This window comes from Chiloscyllium plagiosum, chromosome 21, assembly GCF_004010195.1.
Source record: "Chiloscyllium plagiosum isolate BGI_BamShark_2017 chromosome 21, ASM401019v2, whole genome shotgun sequence".
NCBI lineage: Eukaryota > Metazoa > Chordata > Chondrichthyes > Orectolobiformes > Hemiscylliidae > Chiloscyllium > Chiloscyllium plagiosum.
In genome coordinates, this window is record NC_057730.1 from 18,951,037 (window position 1) to 18,966,685 (window position 15,649).

The window sequence follows — 15,649 nt, forward strand, 5'->3', positions numbered from 1 at the left end:
TCTCTTTCTTGCTCTTTTCAAATCCTTCTATCGTCTCACTCCTGCCATTGTCTCACCTTCCTCCATATTTTTGCAACTGCCTAAAGTATCTCTACACTCTTCCAATTCTGACCTCTTGAACATACTTGATTTTAATTCATCTGTCTAGTTCTCAGCTCTTAAATACCATCCTCAAATTCCTTTTTCTTCTATTAAGATAACTCTTTAACCTGTATCTTTCAACCAAACATTTGATCACTTAGCCTAATATCTTTGTAGTTTGCAACAGATTTTCTTTGTTGATCATTCCTGTGTAACCATGGGATAGATTCCCATCAAGGTGCTGTTTAACTGCAAATTGTTATTGATGTGCTACTGAAGAGTGTTACAACACAACGGTGAACCCCTCTGCTAATTAAACCAACTACCCAGAAAAGCTCACCTCTCCTCGTAATCTGTTAAAATATGAGTGACAGAGAACACCCAAATTCCACTATTTAAAGAAAAAATATCAATTTATTGTTTAAATCTAAAAGTAAACATTAAACAACAACTATTTACAACTCTAAGCCTCCTTTCTCCTAACTGCTTGTTATCTGCCTCCAACTCTATAACAATATACTGTTCCAATAATCACCCGTATTAAAATTACATCAACTTAATTTAAAAACCAGACAGCATCTATCTTCTCCAGTGTCGTCCTTCCTCTGGCTGTAGATCTCCCTGGGTCATCTTCAGTCTTCTGCTGAAAAAATATTTCATATGAAAAAAGGTACTTTTAATAAAGAGTGTTTTCCTGGCTGGTATTCTAGCAATGGCAGTTGGTCGCTGTTTCTCTCTGGCTAACTCTCAAAATGTCTGCTTATTTATACCCCAAACATCAGACTGTCTCATTGGTTTGATGTGGCAAAACATAAAATTCAAATTTGATTGAGTTTTAGTATCTTGGGGCATAATGTAAACTGATTAGTTCAATTCAAACTGTTGTGAAAACATAGTAACCAAAACTCAGGTATTTGTTTCACAGCCACATGTTACATATTTTCAATTTTCTTGTATACTCTGAGCCTGCTAGGCAGTCACATGACAGATGCTTGTAAGTTCTCAGTGCAAAATAGCTTCCACTCTCTCTTAAAGGTACAGTACATGCCTTCAACTTCATAACAATGCTGCTGACCGTTAATTCAGATTAATGTAACCAACAGTACATATACTATTGTGTCTGATACAGGTTTGGATAGTTGCTGATAAAGTTCAGGGCAGCCAGAGCTTGAGTTGTGGCACGGTGTGTCATCGAATGGGTGTCCAGCCACGAGAGCCCATCGGTAGCGGTTGGGACTACGGTATTGGAGTAAGTGAACAAGTTGTAAATGTCATAGGAGTAATTTATATGTAATCATCATAAATAAGATATATATCTGGAACATTTCCTTTTAACATGATGTTTAATTAAATGTACAAGTTTCTAATATTCAGTTCAGAAATACACGAGAAGCTTTGAGGTCCATGATATAATTTCTATTAGTTTTTCAGTGGTTTAAGCAGTTGAGATCTATTATTAAAGTCACTTCCACAAATCTCGTATGAAAATTGTTAAAGCATCTCTTTACCCATTTATCATAATTTTCTAAATTCTTTTTAAATGTTAGATTACTTCTTTTCTAAAATCTCCTCTAGAATTTATCTACCTATCAGCAATCACTTTACTGTAAACCATGCACCTCATTTCTTCATAGTTGCCTCATGCTATTGTTCAAAAAGAGCTTGGCAGAACTTTGAGAACTGAAATTGAGCTCATTAACATTCTGCCTTTCCCTACTCCGATTATTTGAATTGTTGAATTTTAGTATTGTTAACAATTTTTTTAAAATTGGTCCCCTTGGATTACAAGAATTTATTTGGAAAGATGTGGGCCTCTTTCTGATTTCCCCTTTCACTTTTTGACAACAAAGCTCTTACTTTCAAAGTAAAACATTTACAAAGAAGCAAAAAGGAGATTGATAAATACTTGAAAAGGTTTTGCGGACATCTGGGGAAGAGGTAGAGGTTGGAGACTGGAAGTATTGAAATAGCTCTTTCAACAAAGAACCAGCAAAGGCATGATGACCCAAATGGCCTGTTTCTCTAAGGGTCTGTTTAAAATGTTTGAAAACACCACAATTTTAATTCATCAACAGAATAAAACAACTTTAATTATCCTTAACTACATGCGATTTAAGTTTGAATGTCATACTGTAAGGTATGTTCCACTAAGTTAACATGAAATTCTCTTTTTAAAGGGTGGCTGGGACCATATTACAATCAGAGCAAACTCCATGGAAACTTCTCATAATCCTGTTTCTATGGCATCTGATAATGCACCAATGAATTTGCCTAACCAAGATGGAACTGTTGGTGATAATTCCAGAGGCAATTTAATAGTCAGTGAACAATAGGAACTTAATGGACATGCTGTTAACTGCTGACAATTTGTACTTTAATTGTTGTGTATTCTATTTGGCGGTGTTATCAGTTTGGTACTGATCTTCTGTAAATCATCTGAGACTGTTTCCTATCGTAAATAAGTAGAATATTCTTGTAATGTTTCTCCATTAGTAGTGCTTCGCTGTCACTCCAGTTGTACTGCACTTTTCACAGAGAAAAGGTTCTCACTTTGTGGGAAATTGAGCACCTGTGCAGTTACTTCAAACTGTGCAATGCTTAAATGTTCGCAATCCAACTCAATATGTTGCATTCCATACCAATTTCATGTTAATCAGACTGTGTTACATGTGTAATTCAGTCTTTTTCCAGGACTGAAAGCCCAACAATGCATTAATCTAAATAATTTAAGGACAGTGTCTCCTACTGGATCAGACAGTGGTTCTGTTAACATCATCACACTGACATGTATGGGACAACTGGCATACCGCCTGTAAATCTGTAAAAATTAATTGCCATGCATTGTCTTGATCCCTGATTAGCAATTTTTTTTCTGATCCAGTAGATTCTTACATTGTTCCTGAACTAACTGAGAACCAGTGCCACCTTTAAATATTTGATTGAACCCAAAACCATTAGTTGTAAAATCCAGTTGTCTTGATACTAACTAGCAGGGAGATGATGGGGTGATGATTGGATTATGATAGAAAGTTTCACAGAAAAATCACTGTTGTTACAATGAGAGATTGGTAGATTTATACTCAAATATTATCTTCATCTTTACATGGAATGAATAGCACAGAATGAGCCATTCAGAATTACTGGTCTATGCACTACCCAAGAACCACCTCCTGTCCCACTTCATCTCAACCTCTATTCCTTTATTTACTCTAAATGCATCTGTTATCTGGCTCCATGTTGCAGGTTCCACATTCTCAGCATTCTCTGGGGAAAGAAATTTATTTGAAATTCCCTATTAGATTTATGGGTGACTTTTTTCTGCATTTTCTCTTCCAATAACGGACTCCCCTGAAGGTTATTAAAACTTGTTGACTTATAGTTTCATATTTATATTTGTATTTTATTTATATAAATTTGCCTGAATTACTCTGTGCCCAATTTTTACACCCTGCTTCATTTACAACAGCCACTAATTCTCCCCTCCCCATTAAACGCCCCTATATTTAACAACCACAACCATTAACACCCTACTCTAATTTACACCACCATCCACTTCTAGATACCTACTATAATATCCCAAATTTATATCCTCCACCAACTTTTGCCCCCATTTGCCTCCTATTTTAAAGCTCTCTATTTACAACTTCATTATCCATTTATATCTGCTTCTCTAATTACAGCTGGCCCAATTTTGCTTTCCAGTGACTTCAGTTCAATGCAACCAGCTGCCACATATTAAAATCACACCTTTACTCTTTGAGCTTACATGTAAAATTTTTCTAGAGTCAGGATTGGAGACTTGCTGCAGGAAAGTGTGCTCCAGGAGTAGATGGCAAAGCAACAGCAACTGGGAATGGTAGATGTGATATTGCTGCTAAATCACAAGTTTGTTCACACAGGATGTTTTATTAATAGTTGGAGGATATTTTACAATGGTTCATCTTGTGGCATTGAAATGCCTAAGCACTGTATGTTAAAAAGGATGAGATCAGTGCGGTAGGAACAACCTGTCCTTTTGAACTACTGACCCATAAACTCTACATTACAAACCCAGTTTGGAAAATAACATGCAACACACATTGGAAACCTTGAACATTTCAGCTCACAAAGAAATTAAACCTTGTTAAAACATACTGAAAACAGGACAGATAAAAGGAACAGTTGCATAGTTACAGGGAACTATGCAGATGATACAAAGATAGGTAGAGGGACAGGTAGCATTGAGGAAGTGGGGAGGCTGCAGAAGGATGTGGACAGGTTAGGAGACTGGGCAAAGAATTGGCACATGGAGTACAATGTGGACAAGTGAGATCGTGCACTTTGGTGGCAAATAGAGGCATGGACTATTTTCTAAATGGGGTGAAAATTCGGAAGTCTGAAGTCCAAAGAGACTTAGGGGTTTTAGTCTAGAATTCTCTCAAAGTAAACTTGCAGATTGAGTCAGTAGTTAGGAAGGGAAATGCAATGATGGCAATTATTTTAAGAGGACTTGAATGTAAAAGCAGGGATGTACTTCTGAGGCTCTAATAGTCAGACTACATTTGGAGTATGTGCACAGTTTTGGGCCCCATATCTCAGGAAGGAGGTACTGGCCCTCTGAGAGACTAGGACCCAAGGGCACAGCTTTAGAGTAAAGGGAAGACTTTTTAGAACAGAGATAAGGAGAAAATCTTTTCAGCCAGAGAGTGGTGGATCTATTGAATTCATTACCAAAGAAGGCTGTGGAAGCTAGGTCACTGAGTATATTTAAGATTGCAATAGATAGGGTTACTGGGAGAAAGCGGGAGAATTGGGTTGAGAAACTTATCAGCCATGATTGAATGGCGGAGCAGACTCTGGCTGAATGGCCTAATTTCTGCTCCAATGTCATATGGTCTTATAGAATGTCTGCTATGGTACATACCACCTGTGTTTGGGAATGTATTAGTGGAAAAGCCACATTCCATTCAGTACTGCAGTATGGCATGTGTCACAATTTGAATCTTTAATGAATAATCTACATTAACTTCTGCTGTACTGAATGTCTTTGCCACGTTAACTCAGGAGCAATGCACTGCTTTGCTAATATACTTCAACTCCAATCAGATGTTATTTTAATTTAGTTTCTCAGTGTAACTATTCTCTATCTCGTTCGTGACAAGGCTTTTTTTATTGTTTTTATGGATTTTCACATGTAAAGCTGCAGGTTAGGCTGCTGTCACACCTTCAATAATAATTCTGGTTCTACCAAAACCCTAATGCTTTTCTTTAAAATGTATGAGTTCCTTTGAAAAGAAAATAGATTACAATTCTTAATCGGCAACCTCTGCACATCACTTAGACAATTTCACAGTGCCAAGGAGAGACATGAATTCTTCAAATCAGAGATCAAATTAAGGCCTTGTCTGTCCTCTACCAATATTAAAGGCTCCAAATCCACTAACTCAAAACAAAGTAGGGGTGTTTTTGTACTATTCTGGCTAATATTTATGCTTCATTGGTAGATGTACAAATGATAAGGAGGAAACTCCTCAATTCTTACATTGAAGAAAATAAACTGTATAATATTAGCTTCTAATGTATGAATCCAGAATTTTCACCAAGTAATTGATACTTGCGATGACAGCACTGACATCTGAGGAGAGATTGAGTCGGTTAGGATTGGATTCACTGGAGTTTAGAAGAATGAGGGAGGATCTCATCGAGACCTATAAAATTCTAACAGGACTAGACAGGTTAGATGCAGGAAGGATGCTCCCAATGGTGGGGGAATTCAGAACCAGGGGTAGTAGTTTAAGAATGAGAGGTAAACCTTTTAGGACGGAGATGAGACATTTCTTCATGCAGAGTGTGGGTGAGCCAGTGGAAGGCACTACCACATGAAGTAGTTGAGGCCAAAACATTTTGTTTTCAAGGAGGAGGTAAACATAGCTCTTGTGGCTAAAGGGATCAAAGGGTATGGGAGGAGGATGGGATTAGGGTTTTGAGCTCACCAGTCAGCTGTGATCATAATGAATGGCAGAGCAGGCTCGAGGGATCAAATGGCCTACTCCTGCTCATATCCTCCCTTTCTCAGAGTATCTCCATCCACTTGGAAATAGTGAGAACTGCAGGTGCTGGAAAGTCAGAGTTGATAACATGTAGAGGTGGAAAAAGCACAGCAGATCAAACAGCTTCAGAGGATCAGGGAAGTCCTCAGATTGGAACCTTTCATCCTGATTAGCAACCCTATCCAACATTTGATGATGTAGGATAACGTGCTTTGTCAGAGGCTATTCTTGTGAACAAGTATTGTTACTTTTCATTCATTAGGTGGGACAGTGTTCTTTACCCATAATTGGCTGTGAAAGGACCGTCTCTGAAATTCAGTCAGTAAGATCACACACTGGAGAGATGTATTAGATCAGTTGGACAAATATAGTATCTAACACCTGCTCGTTCATCCAGCAAGTCTGTTTGTTGGATGAATGTGAGCTGACAGATTTTATTCTCTGCTGTTGTGGTACCAGGGTTCAGAGTCGGTAGTAGTGAATTTAATGGTTAAACATTGTTTCTATCTGTTCTTTTTAGTGAAAGATGGCTACATAGAGCCAACTATAGAAAATATAATAGTACACTTCTTGGTTAGACGTCTCTTTGACAGAATGCTGTTTAACTGATTCCAATAATATATGGAACATGTTAACGAAGAACATGGTTATTACTTACAAAGTCACTTGCATGATTACTTAAAGTTGCATTCCTTGGAAGCTAGAAGCTTGAGGGAAGATTTGATAGAGGTTTTCAAGATATTAAAAGGGCTACACACAAACTATTTTCATTGTTTGGGGAAGTCTCACACTGGAAGATGTAGCCTTAAAAGTTAAAGCCAAACACTTAGAAGTAAAAATCTGCTTTTTGCACAAGTTGGGGTAAAAGTTTGGAACTGACGTTTTCAAATATCACTTGTTTTGGTGTAATTACAAATTTTAACTGAGATTGATAGATTTTTTTCCAACCAAAAGTATTAAGACATTCGGGGCTAAGTCATAGAACAGCTATGATCTAATTGTATAACAGAATAGATTCAAGGAGCTGAGTGTCTTCTTCTGTTCTCATGTTCATTTCAAAGAGCAGGTGTTCTCTGCAGGTGTTGTATACAGTTAAGTGCTGATTATTGCTCAGAATATATTTGCCACTGTGTTAGTTGTTGTTCTCTGCGTGTCCAGAAGAAAGGTATAATGTCCAGATAGAACACTTATTTTACACTATTAAAGGAAAGGTCACAGGACCCAACCTTTAACGAGTTTTTAGGAGCTGTTGCCTTTGACATTCTTCTTGTTGGCATCTCTAGTTTATCCAAGTTTACCGTGCAGGATATACTTGATGATTGAAAGCATAAGTGTATTTAAAGGAAAACTAGATAAGAATAGGAACTGAATAATCTTGATAAACTGGTCTAATAGCTGGTTTCTTTACTATAACTTCTACAGTAAGGCAAACCATTGGGAAGTTAGTGATCTTTAAATATCTGAGAGCTAGAAGAATTAACCAGTATTAGGATCTATTACCATTCATACAGGATGTTTGAAGATCATGTTATTAGGTTTTGATAACTGTGATGTTTGATTAATGTTCTAGATTAAGACTTGACTTTACACAGGTTCTCTGACCTTCACTAACAAAGGTATCTTTTATGTTATGTCTTATTTTATGATGTACAGCTGCATTATCTTTACCACATGTTGTAAAAGATGTGTCTTAAGAATAATGTGAAATAGCAGGACCAATTCATTTTCTGAACATGAATTAATTGCATGCATTTTCTCTAATCAGCATCATAATTGTTTAATATTGTATCTCTACATGCTTTTGGTGATTTGTTTGTGTTTGAAAACATTTGATTGGCCTACGGTCATTTTGTGAAAAAAATGCATTCATAACCCAAAAGCAGAATGTCAGCTGGACAGTTTTGTCCATTGGGTGTATTTCAGTGGATATAATCAGCCATAACACAAACCCTATTTGATTTTCAATCTTGAGAACACCATTTTAATGGCAAATTCATTCTCTTTCCTGAGCCATGTAAATAAATCAAATGCAAGAGAAAGTTTGAAAAAAATCAGTTGTTACCGAGGTTATACGGGTCTTGATGGTTTTAAATATTTGTATTAAATTATGTGAAACAATTTAAATTTGCTACAAAGTTCAGTTTTGTGTTGTCTATATTTTGAAGTGATTCTAAGTTCCTTGTGATGTAAGTGGATACTTTTTCTGTCAAAGACATGGTGTAAATGTGTTACTCAACATATTGAATGTAATGCAGTGTTACAGAGCTTTACCAAAACATAATATAATGTACCAATTTCCTGCTGTGTGTACTAATACGGTGTCATTTGTTTAACCATTGTTCACAGAAAAAATCTGACACATCCAATCACAGGAAGTGTTCATGCAAATTCATTCCATTCCTAAATGCTTTATGGAATTTCATGCATTCAGCAAAATAACTGTGAAGGTGCTCATTAACCATGCAATGTAGCCCTAAATTTGAATTCAAACAAAAAGCAATAATCCTGTGCTTTTCTTTTCCCCTAAGTATCTAATGGAAATGTGCTTCAGCAAGAAACCTGACTTGAAGAGCTATTGTGACAGGACGTTTATACATCTTGATTATTTGCTTAGATGAGTGCATTGTGACTGAAAGGTCAGAATAGGAAAACATTGGCTATTAAAATTCATTCATGTGAATGTCATTGGCAAGTCTAGAATTTATTGGCCATCCCAATTGCCCAAGAAAGTCATGGTTAGCCGATTTCTTGATTTGCTGTCGTCAGTGTAGTATACGTACACTCAGTACTTACCTCAGTCTTTTTTGGCACAACTGTGGGGCTTGCTGGACCATTTCAGGATATAGTTAAGAATCAACCCCATTGCTTTTAGTTTAGAGTCACAAATTTTCTCCCTGGCGGACTTCAGGTAATATCATGATCATACTGACAATTAATCAATTTGGAATAAAATGTTAAACTTTATTAAATTGAAATTCTCTCAGCTATGATGGTGGAATTTGAACTCCTGTCTCTAGGTTATTAGTTCAATACTATTGCCATTGTGCAACTGCTGTCCCAATAAAATCAGAATGATGACAAATTTATTGATAATTTCATTCTTATAATGGCAATGAGTTTGCAAGAGGTCTTGTACATACTCATGTATGTTCAGTTCATTTGTGTGCAACTTATAATATAGTGCCATTGAAATAAGACTTTGGAATAAGGGGAAAGTGTATTTCTGCCAGACACAAATGAAGCATCACTAATGGAAAACATTCCAATCCAGACTTTGCAGACAGTTTAGCTTGCCCCTACCCCCCACCATACATATCACCTCTGGGGAGATAATAGGCTAATGGTATTACCTGGGTCTCTGGATTAGCAGTCCAGCAAGTAATGTTCTGAGGACCCAAGTTTGAATCCTGCCAAGGCAGACGTTGGAATTTAAATTCAATAAAAATCTAGAATTAAAGAGTTTGATCACTATAAAACCATTGGCAATTGTTAGGAAAAACGCATCTGGTTCATATCCTTTAGGGAAGGAAACTGCAATCCTTACATGATCTTTATTACATGTGACTCCAGACCCAAAGCAATATGGTTGACTCCTAAGTGCCATCTGGGCAATTAGGGATGGCAATAAATGCTGGCCTAGACAATGACACCCTCATTCTGTGAATTAATTTAGAAAAGAGAGCAGGAATATGTTAAATCAGGTAGTGTACAAAGCATGTACACTAGAGAACTGCTGCAAGTTCTGTGGCACAATCCATACATTCTTGCAACTATCTTCCCTTTAACACAATAGGCTAGTTAGACAAAAATAAAATACTGCAGATACAGAAAATTTGAAAACACAATGCTGGAAATACTCAGCAGGTCAGGAGGCAGCTTCTGTGCCGAAAGAAATGGAGCTAATGTTTGGATTAATTTTTCATTAGAACAAGGAAGAATTAGATACTGTATATAGCAGGATTTAAAGCAAGTCAGTGAAGTTTGGTGGAGGTTGCAAAAAAAAACAAATGTAGGATCTGTAATAGGAGAGCAGAAGCGATCAAATGACAAGTGTTGATTTTACAAACCAAAAGAAAAGAGCAATGAGACAAGCAAAGAAACAAAGATTGTGTGTGTTGAGGTGTCACTGGCAAAGAGATGAACAGCTGTCAGTCAGAAGGTGAAAAGTTGAAAAATGTGGCACTCCACAACTTATGTATTTCAACATTGAGTTCAATAATTTGAGATCATAAACTCTACCTCTATTTCCTTTCACTTTGCCAGGCTTTGGTTTTATTGTTGTATTTCACTTTCTTGCTTTGATTTTTAAGCGACAATTATTCATCCTTATAGCATTCATACTACCCCTTAGTTTAGCCCTGCAAAAACAACACATTTGTCACTTAATCACTTGTCTTCCACTCTGTCACTCCATCCTTTGTTCTATTTCTGAATTTTCCCCATCTCCCACTCTACAGCCTTTTACTTTTTTAAAGCCTTGGAATAACTTAAATGTTCATTCCTTTTCTCTAGTTCTACATATGTTGTCTGATCTGCTGAGTATTTCCAACATTGATTGGAATCTGTTTCTCAGGATCTTGAAAGCTAAGACAATGCAGCTAAAATGCAAATCAAGATCAATACCAGTAAGTATGTTGTTTATGTGTTTGTGGGTTTCTTCTAATCTGTTGCGTTTCACGATGACAAAGGTGTCATCCACATTGCAGACCCAAAACTTGGGCTGGATTGTGGGGAAGGCTGTTTGTTCTACCCTCTGTGTAACTGCTTCTGTTAAGAGTCCTGATATTGGTGAACCCTTAGGCGATTTGTTTGTCTCACACCCTACAAGCTAGAAGAACAGCCGCAGGATTCTACAAGAAATAATAAATGATGCCCACAACCAACTCCACACATACAAACAAGAAATTTCGCGCCAATAAACTCTGTACACTAATGCAACTGACCATGAATGGACAAGTATGCTAGAACGAGCCATCAACGCTAAACAACAGTGGGCCAAGACAAAGAAAAGACAAGCCTTACAAGAAAAACTGGCCAAGCAAATGCACAGCAATAACAGTGGCAGTTCAGACACTTGGATAAAGAACCTGTTGGACCGATCATTTTTAGATATGGAAAATGCCATCCTTGTACGAGGGATGAACTTCAACCACAGGGACGCAAACAAAAGGACTTCCTAACAGCACTGGAATACACCCTGAAAGACAGCTGACTTACATAAGAAATCCAGCAGGTCATCAGACAGACAGTAGCACCAACACTAAGCAGAAAGAAAGAAGGGAAACACCCTCAACACACTGGAAAGGAAAGTTCTAGAAAGACTCAGAAAAGACAGAAATATCGTCATCCTACCGGCAGACAAAGGGTGCATGATTGTCATCCTGAACAGAACACAATATGTCGAAAAAGCAAACACACTATTTGCAGATACTGACACCTACCAACAGGTGACGATAGAACCAATTCCACAGTGAGAAAACTGTATTACAGCATCCCTGAGGAAACTTAACAAGTCAGGTGAAATTAACAAGACAGACATACAAAGAACGAAACCTGAAGGATCCAACACACCAAGTTTCCATGGATTATCAAAATTACATTAAAAAGGGGACCCCCTCAGATCCATAGTCTCACTTCCAGATACCGTCATACAAGCTAGCAAAGGAACTGCAACACAAACTGAAACACCTAGAAGGAGACTCAAGCCACTCCATCCACTCCACCCACGAATTCTTTGACATCATCAAAGATACCAAGGTAGAGGATGTTAGGTTATGGTTTCCTTCGATGTGACAGCCCTACTCACATCAATAAATATCACCCTAGCCAAAGGAATACTGGCCTCACTGCTAGATGAACCAAGGACACAAACACCTGACAGCACCAAACCCATCAGCAAAGACAGCATTCTCAAACTAGTAGAGCTGTGCCTTATAACCCACTTCACCGTCAACAACAAGACCTACAAACAAATCAATGGGACGCCTAAGGAATCACCAATATCAGGACTCTTAACAGAAGCAGTTACACAGAGGTTAGAACGAACAGCCTGCCCCACAATCCAGCTCAAGTTTTGGATCTGCTATATGGATGACACCTTTGTCATCACGAAAAGCAACAGATTAGAAGAAACCCACAAACACACAAACAATATCCTTACAACATATTCCTGCTCTCTTTTCTAAATTAATTCACAGAATGAGGGTGTCACTGTCTAGGCCAGCATTTATTGCCATCCCTAATTGCCCAGATGGCACTTAGGAGTCAACCATATTGCTTTGGGTCTGGAGTCACATGTAATAAAGATCATGTAAGGATTGCAGTTTCCTTCCCTAAAGGATATGAACCAGATGCGTTTTTCCTAACAATTGCCAATGGTTTTATAGTGATCAAACTCTTTAATAAGGTTTGCCAAAGAGGAAGAGAACAACAACAAGACTCCATTCCTGGACATCACGGTAGAATGCAAAGCCAATGGAGAGCTACAGACCAGCGTTTACAAGAAAGCCACATACACTGACCAGATATTCAACTAAAGGAGTAATCATCCCAACACCCACAAATGGAACTGCATCAGGACATTATTTAAATGAGCCACAACACACTGCAGCACCCAGGAACTAAGAGAAGCCAAGGAAAAATACCTGTGCAACATATTCAGGAACAATGGGTACCCGATAAGCACAGTCTGCCAATTCCTATACAACAGACCTAAACAAGAAGATACGACATGCCCAGAAACTCTAGCCATCCTGCCATACATTAAGGACATCTCAGAGATGATGACCACATTACTCTGTTCTCTAGACATCATGGTAGCCCACAATCCTACCACCACACTGAACCAACTCCTGATGAATTTAAAGGACCCCGTACCAACAACCAGTGGAATGAACGTCAAATACAAAATACCCTGCAAGCACTGCAATAAACATTACATTGGCCAGACAGGCAGGAAACTAGCCACCCGGATACATGAGCACCAACAAGCCACTAAAAGACATGACCAGCTATCACTAGTATCCATACACAGACGAAAAGGGACACCAGTTCAACTGGAACAATATACAGTTTAAACAAAGACAAGCTTCTGGAATTCCCAGAGGCCTGGCACTCAAACTGGAACTCCATTAACAAACATATTGATTTGGAACCCATTTACCAACCTCTCAGAAAAAGAACCAGAAATGATATCACCCACCTCAACAGATCAAGACAGATAACTAGCAAGCAGGACAGAATACCAGCACTTCATTGGAGGCTAACTGATGATGTTACCTAGCATGGTGATGAAATGTCTAAGAACAAATCTACCAGCTCAACAAGCAAACTTATAACCTGATCCACAACAAATCTTCTCCAAAATCTTATGTTACAATATTGAAAAATCAATCTGGGACTGCCAATTTTGCAATATTTCTATGCCACATTTTAAACAAACAATCTTGTTCAGATGTTCTTGTCAGCAGACATTGGTAAAAGTTGCTCCATGAGCTGAAGGAAAGGCCTTTCCATATACACATTGCTTGTTCCAGCTATCCTGGAGGTTTAAGTTGCATCAATACTATGATCATACTATTATTATTCAACCTTAATATCCCAGTGACACTAAATACAACAGTTTTAGGAACATGTTCAGTTATGACAGAGGCATCCAAGGATAGTTGCAGGAACTGCTACCAGACATTTGGGTGGCAAAAGGGCAAAGATCCACACACATTTGGTAAAACACAGACATGGATCCCAATTTTATTCGCTTTTGTTCATAGGTGAAACCAGTGTCAGTACCTCAATAGTGAATTGGAAACAAAATCTAGCCTCACACTCTGATGCAATATTGAGTGAGTGCTGCACTGCCAGAGGAGCTGTATGGAGGGAACACTGCATCGCCAGACAGTCATTACTGAGGCAGTGCTGAAGCAACAGGAGGTGCTACCTTTCACTTAAGTTGAACTAAAGTTTTGCAGGAGTCATTATATTGTAGTTAAGACTACCTATACACAAGTATTTTTACAATGATCTTTTTTCTATAATATACAGTATATGTATCAAGATGTAGAGTGCAATTCTCCCTCCCTGGAGGTGGTGAGAAGGGCAAATAATTGGGCAGGTTAGACCAGGAGAGAAGGGGTAATGATTGGGGGAGTTGGACAGAGATCTATGCTTGCCCCCTTCTTGTCACTTCTGCAATTAAGTGCTAGTTGAGAAGATCTTTGGGTTCCTTGATGCCACCAATTAAGAACCTTCAATGGTCAAATAACAGCTTCAATTTGCCACTGGTCTGAAGCACAAAAACTGACCTGCCTGTCAAGCTGCTGGGACTTCTACCATTTGTTGGGGCAGGCATTAGGTGACTACTAAAAGCTAACCTATCTTTGCCTCTGAACCCTTTTGTCCCAAGGACCTCTTTCCTGAAACACCTCCCCCCACCCACCACATCAAAAAAATCACTTCCCTTCTTGGCATTTTAGCCCCACTTGGCCTCCGTCAATGAACTCTGGGATGCAGAAGTTGCTGGGCTGAAGCCATCCGCACAGGCATGTGTTCTGCTAGATTATTTTATGGGTATGGTAAGGGCAAATCTCCAAAGCTGTAGTCATATCGTAATCTGCATCAGGTCTCAGGTCACTATGATCTGGATGAATCTACTGAGGTCATCGCTGCTAAGTTTGCAAATGGCACAAAGATAGGTGGAGGGACATGTTGTGTTGAGGAAGAGGGGAGGCTGCAGAAGCCTCGAAGAGTGGGCAAAGAAATGGAAGTTGAAATAGGGTGGGAAAGTGTGAGGTTGGGCACTTTGGTGGGAAGAATAAAGTCATCAACTATTTTCTAAATGGGGAAGGCTTTGGGAACCTGAAGCACAAAGGGATTTGGGAGTTCTAGTTCAGGATTCTCTTAATGTCGACATGCCAGTTCATTGGCAGTTAGGAAGGCAAATGCAATGTTAGCATTCATTTCAACAGGGCTAGAAAACACGAGCAGTGATGTGCTTCTGAATAGGAGCAAATTACTGCCGATTCTGGAATCTGAACTGAAAACAAAAAATGCTGGAGATTTCAGCAGGTCAGGCAGCATCCATGGATGATAGTCCGAGTTTAGATTACTTCATCAGGGCTGAATTGAAGTGTGGAGGGGACAACATTTATGTGATAGTAGGGTTGTGGGGGGGTTATGGTTAGGGAGTGCTGGAAGAGAAAGGATATTGATAGTTCAGATTGAGTGATCAGAATGTGACAATGGACTTGAGGCTGTATAAGGCTCTAGCCAGTTTGTATTTGGAATATTGTGAGTAGTTTTGAGCCTCATATCAAAGAAAGGATGAGCTGGTTTTGTGAAGGGTACAGATTTATAAGAATGATCTCAGGGATGAAGAGCTTATATGAGGAGTAGTTGAGGACTCTTGGTCCGTACTCAATAGAGTTTAGAAGAATGAAGGGGGGGGCAGATTGAAACTTCCAGAATATTGAAAGGTTTCAATGTGGAGAAAATGCTTCCAATAGAAGAGACTATGATCCAGGAGCAACGCCTCAGGGTGAAGG

At 38.6% G+C, this 15,649-nt stretch overlaps 1 protein-coding gene across 2 annotated transcripts in view; it reads left to right on the forward strand.

Annotated features, from left to right (window-relative positions):
• tecpr1a (tectonin beta-propeller repeat containing 1a) overlaps positions 1-4,577 on the forward strand; it is a 74,204-nt gene extending 69,627 nt beyond the window's left edge. For both annotated transcript variants that reach the window (XM_043711359.1, XM_043711360.1), the window contains 2 exons: positions 1,211-1,330; positions 2,259-4,577. In XM_043711359.1, the coding sequence (XP_043567294.1) occupies positions 1,211-1,330; positions 2,259-2,414 (276 nt within the window). In that variant the 3' untranslated portion in view covers positions 2,415-4,577. The remainder of the gene's footprint in view (positions 1-1,210; positions 1,331-2,258) is intronic.
• Positions 4,578-15,649: the final 11,072 nt, after the last annotated feature.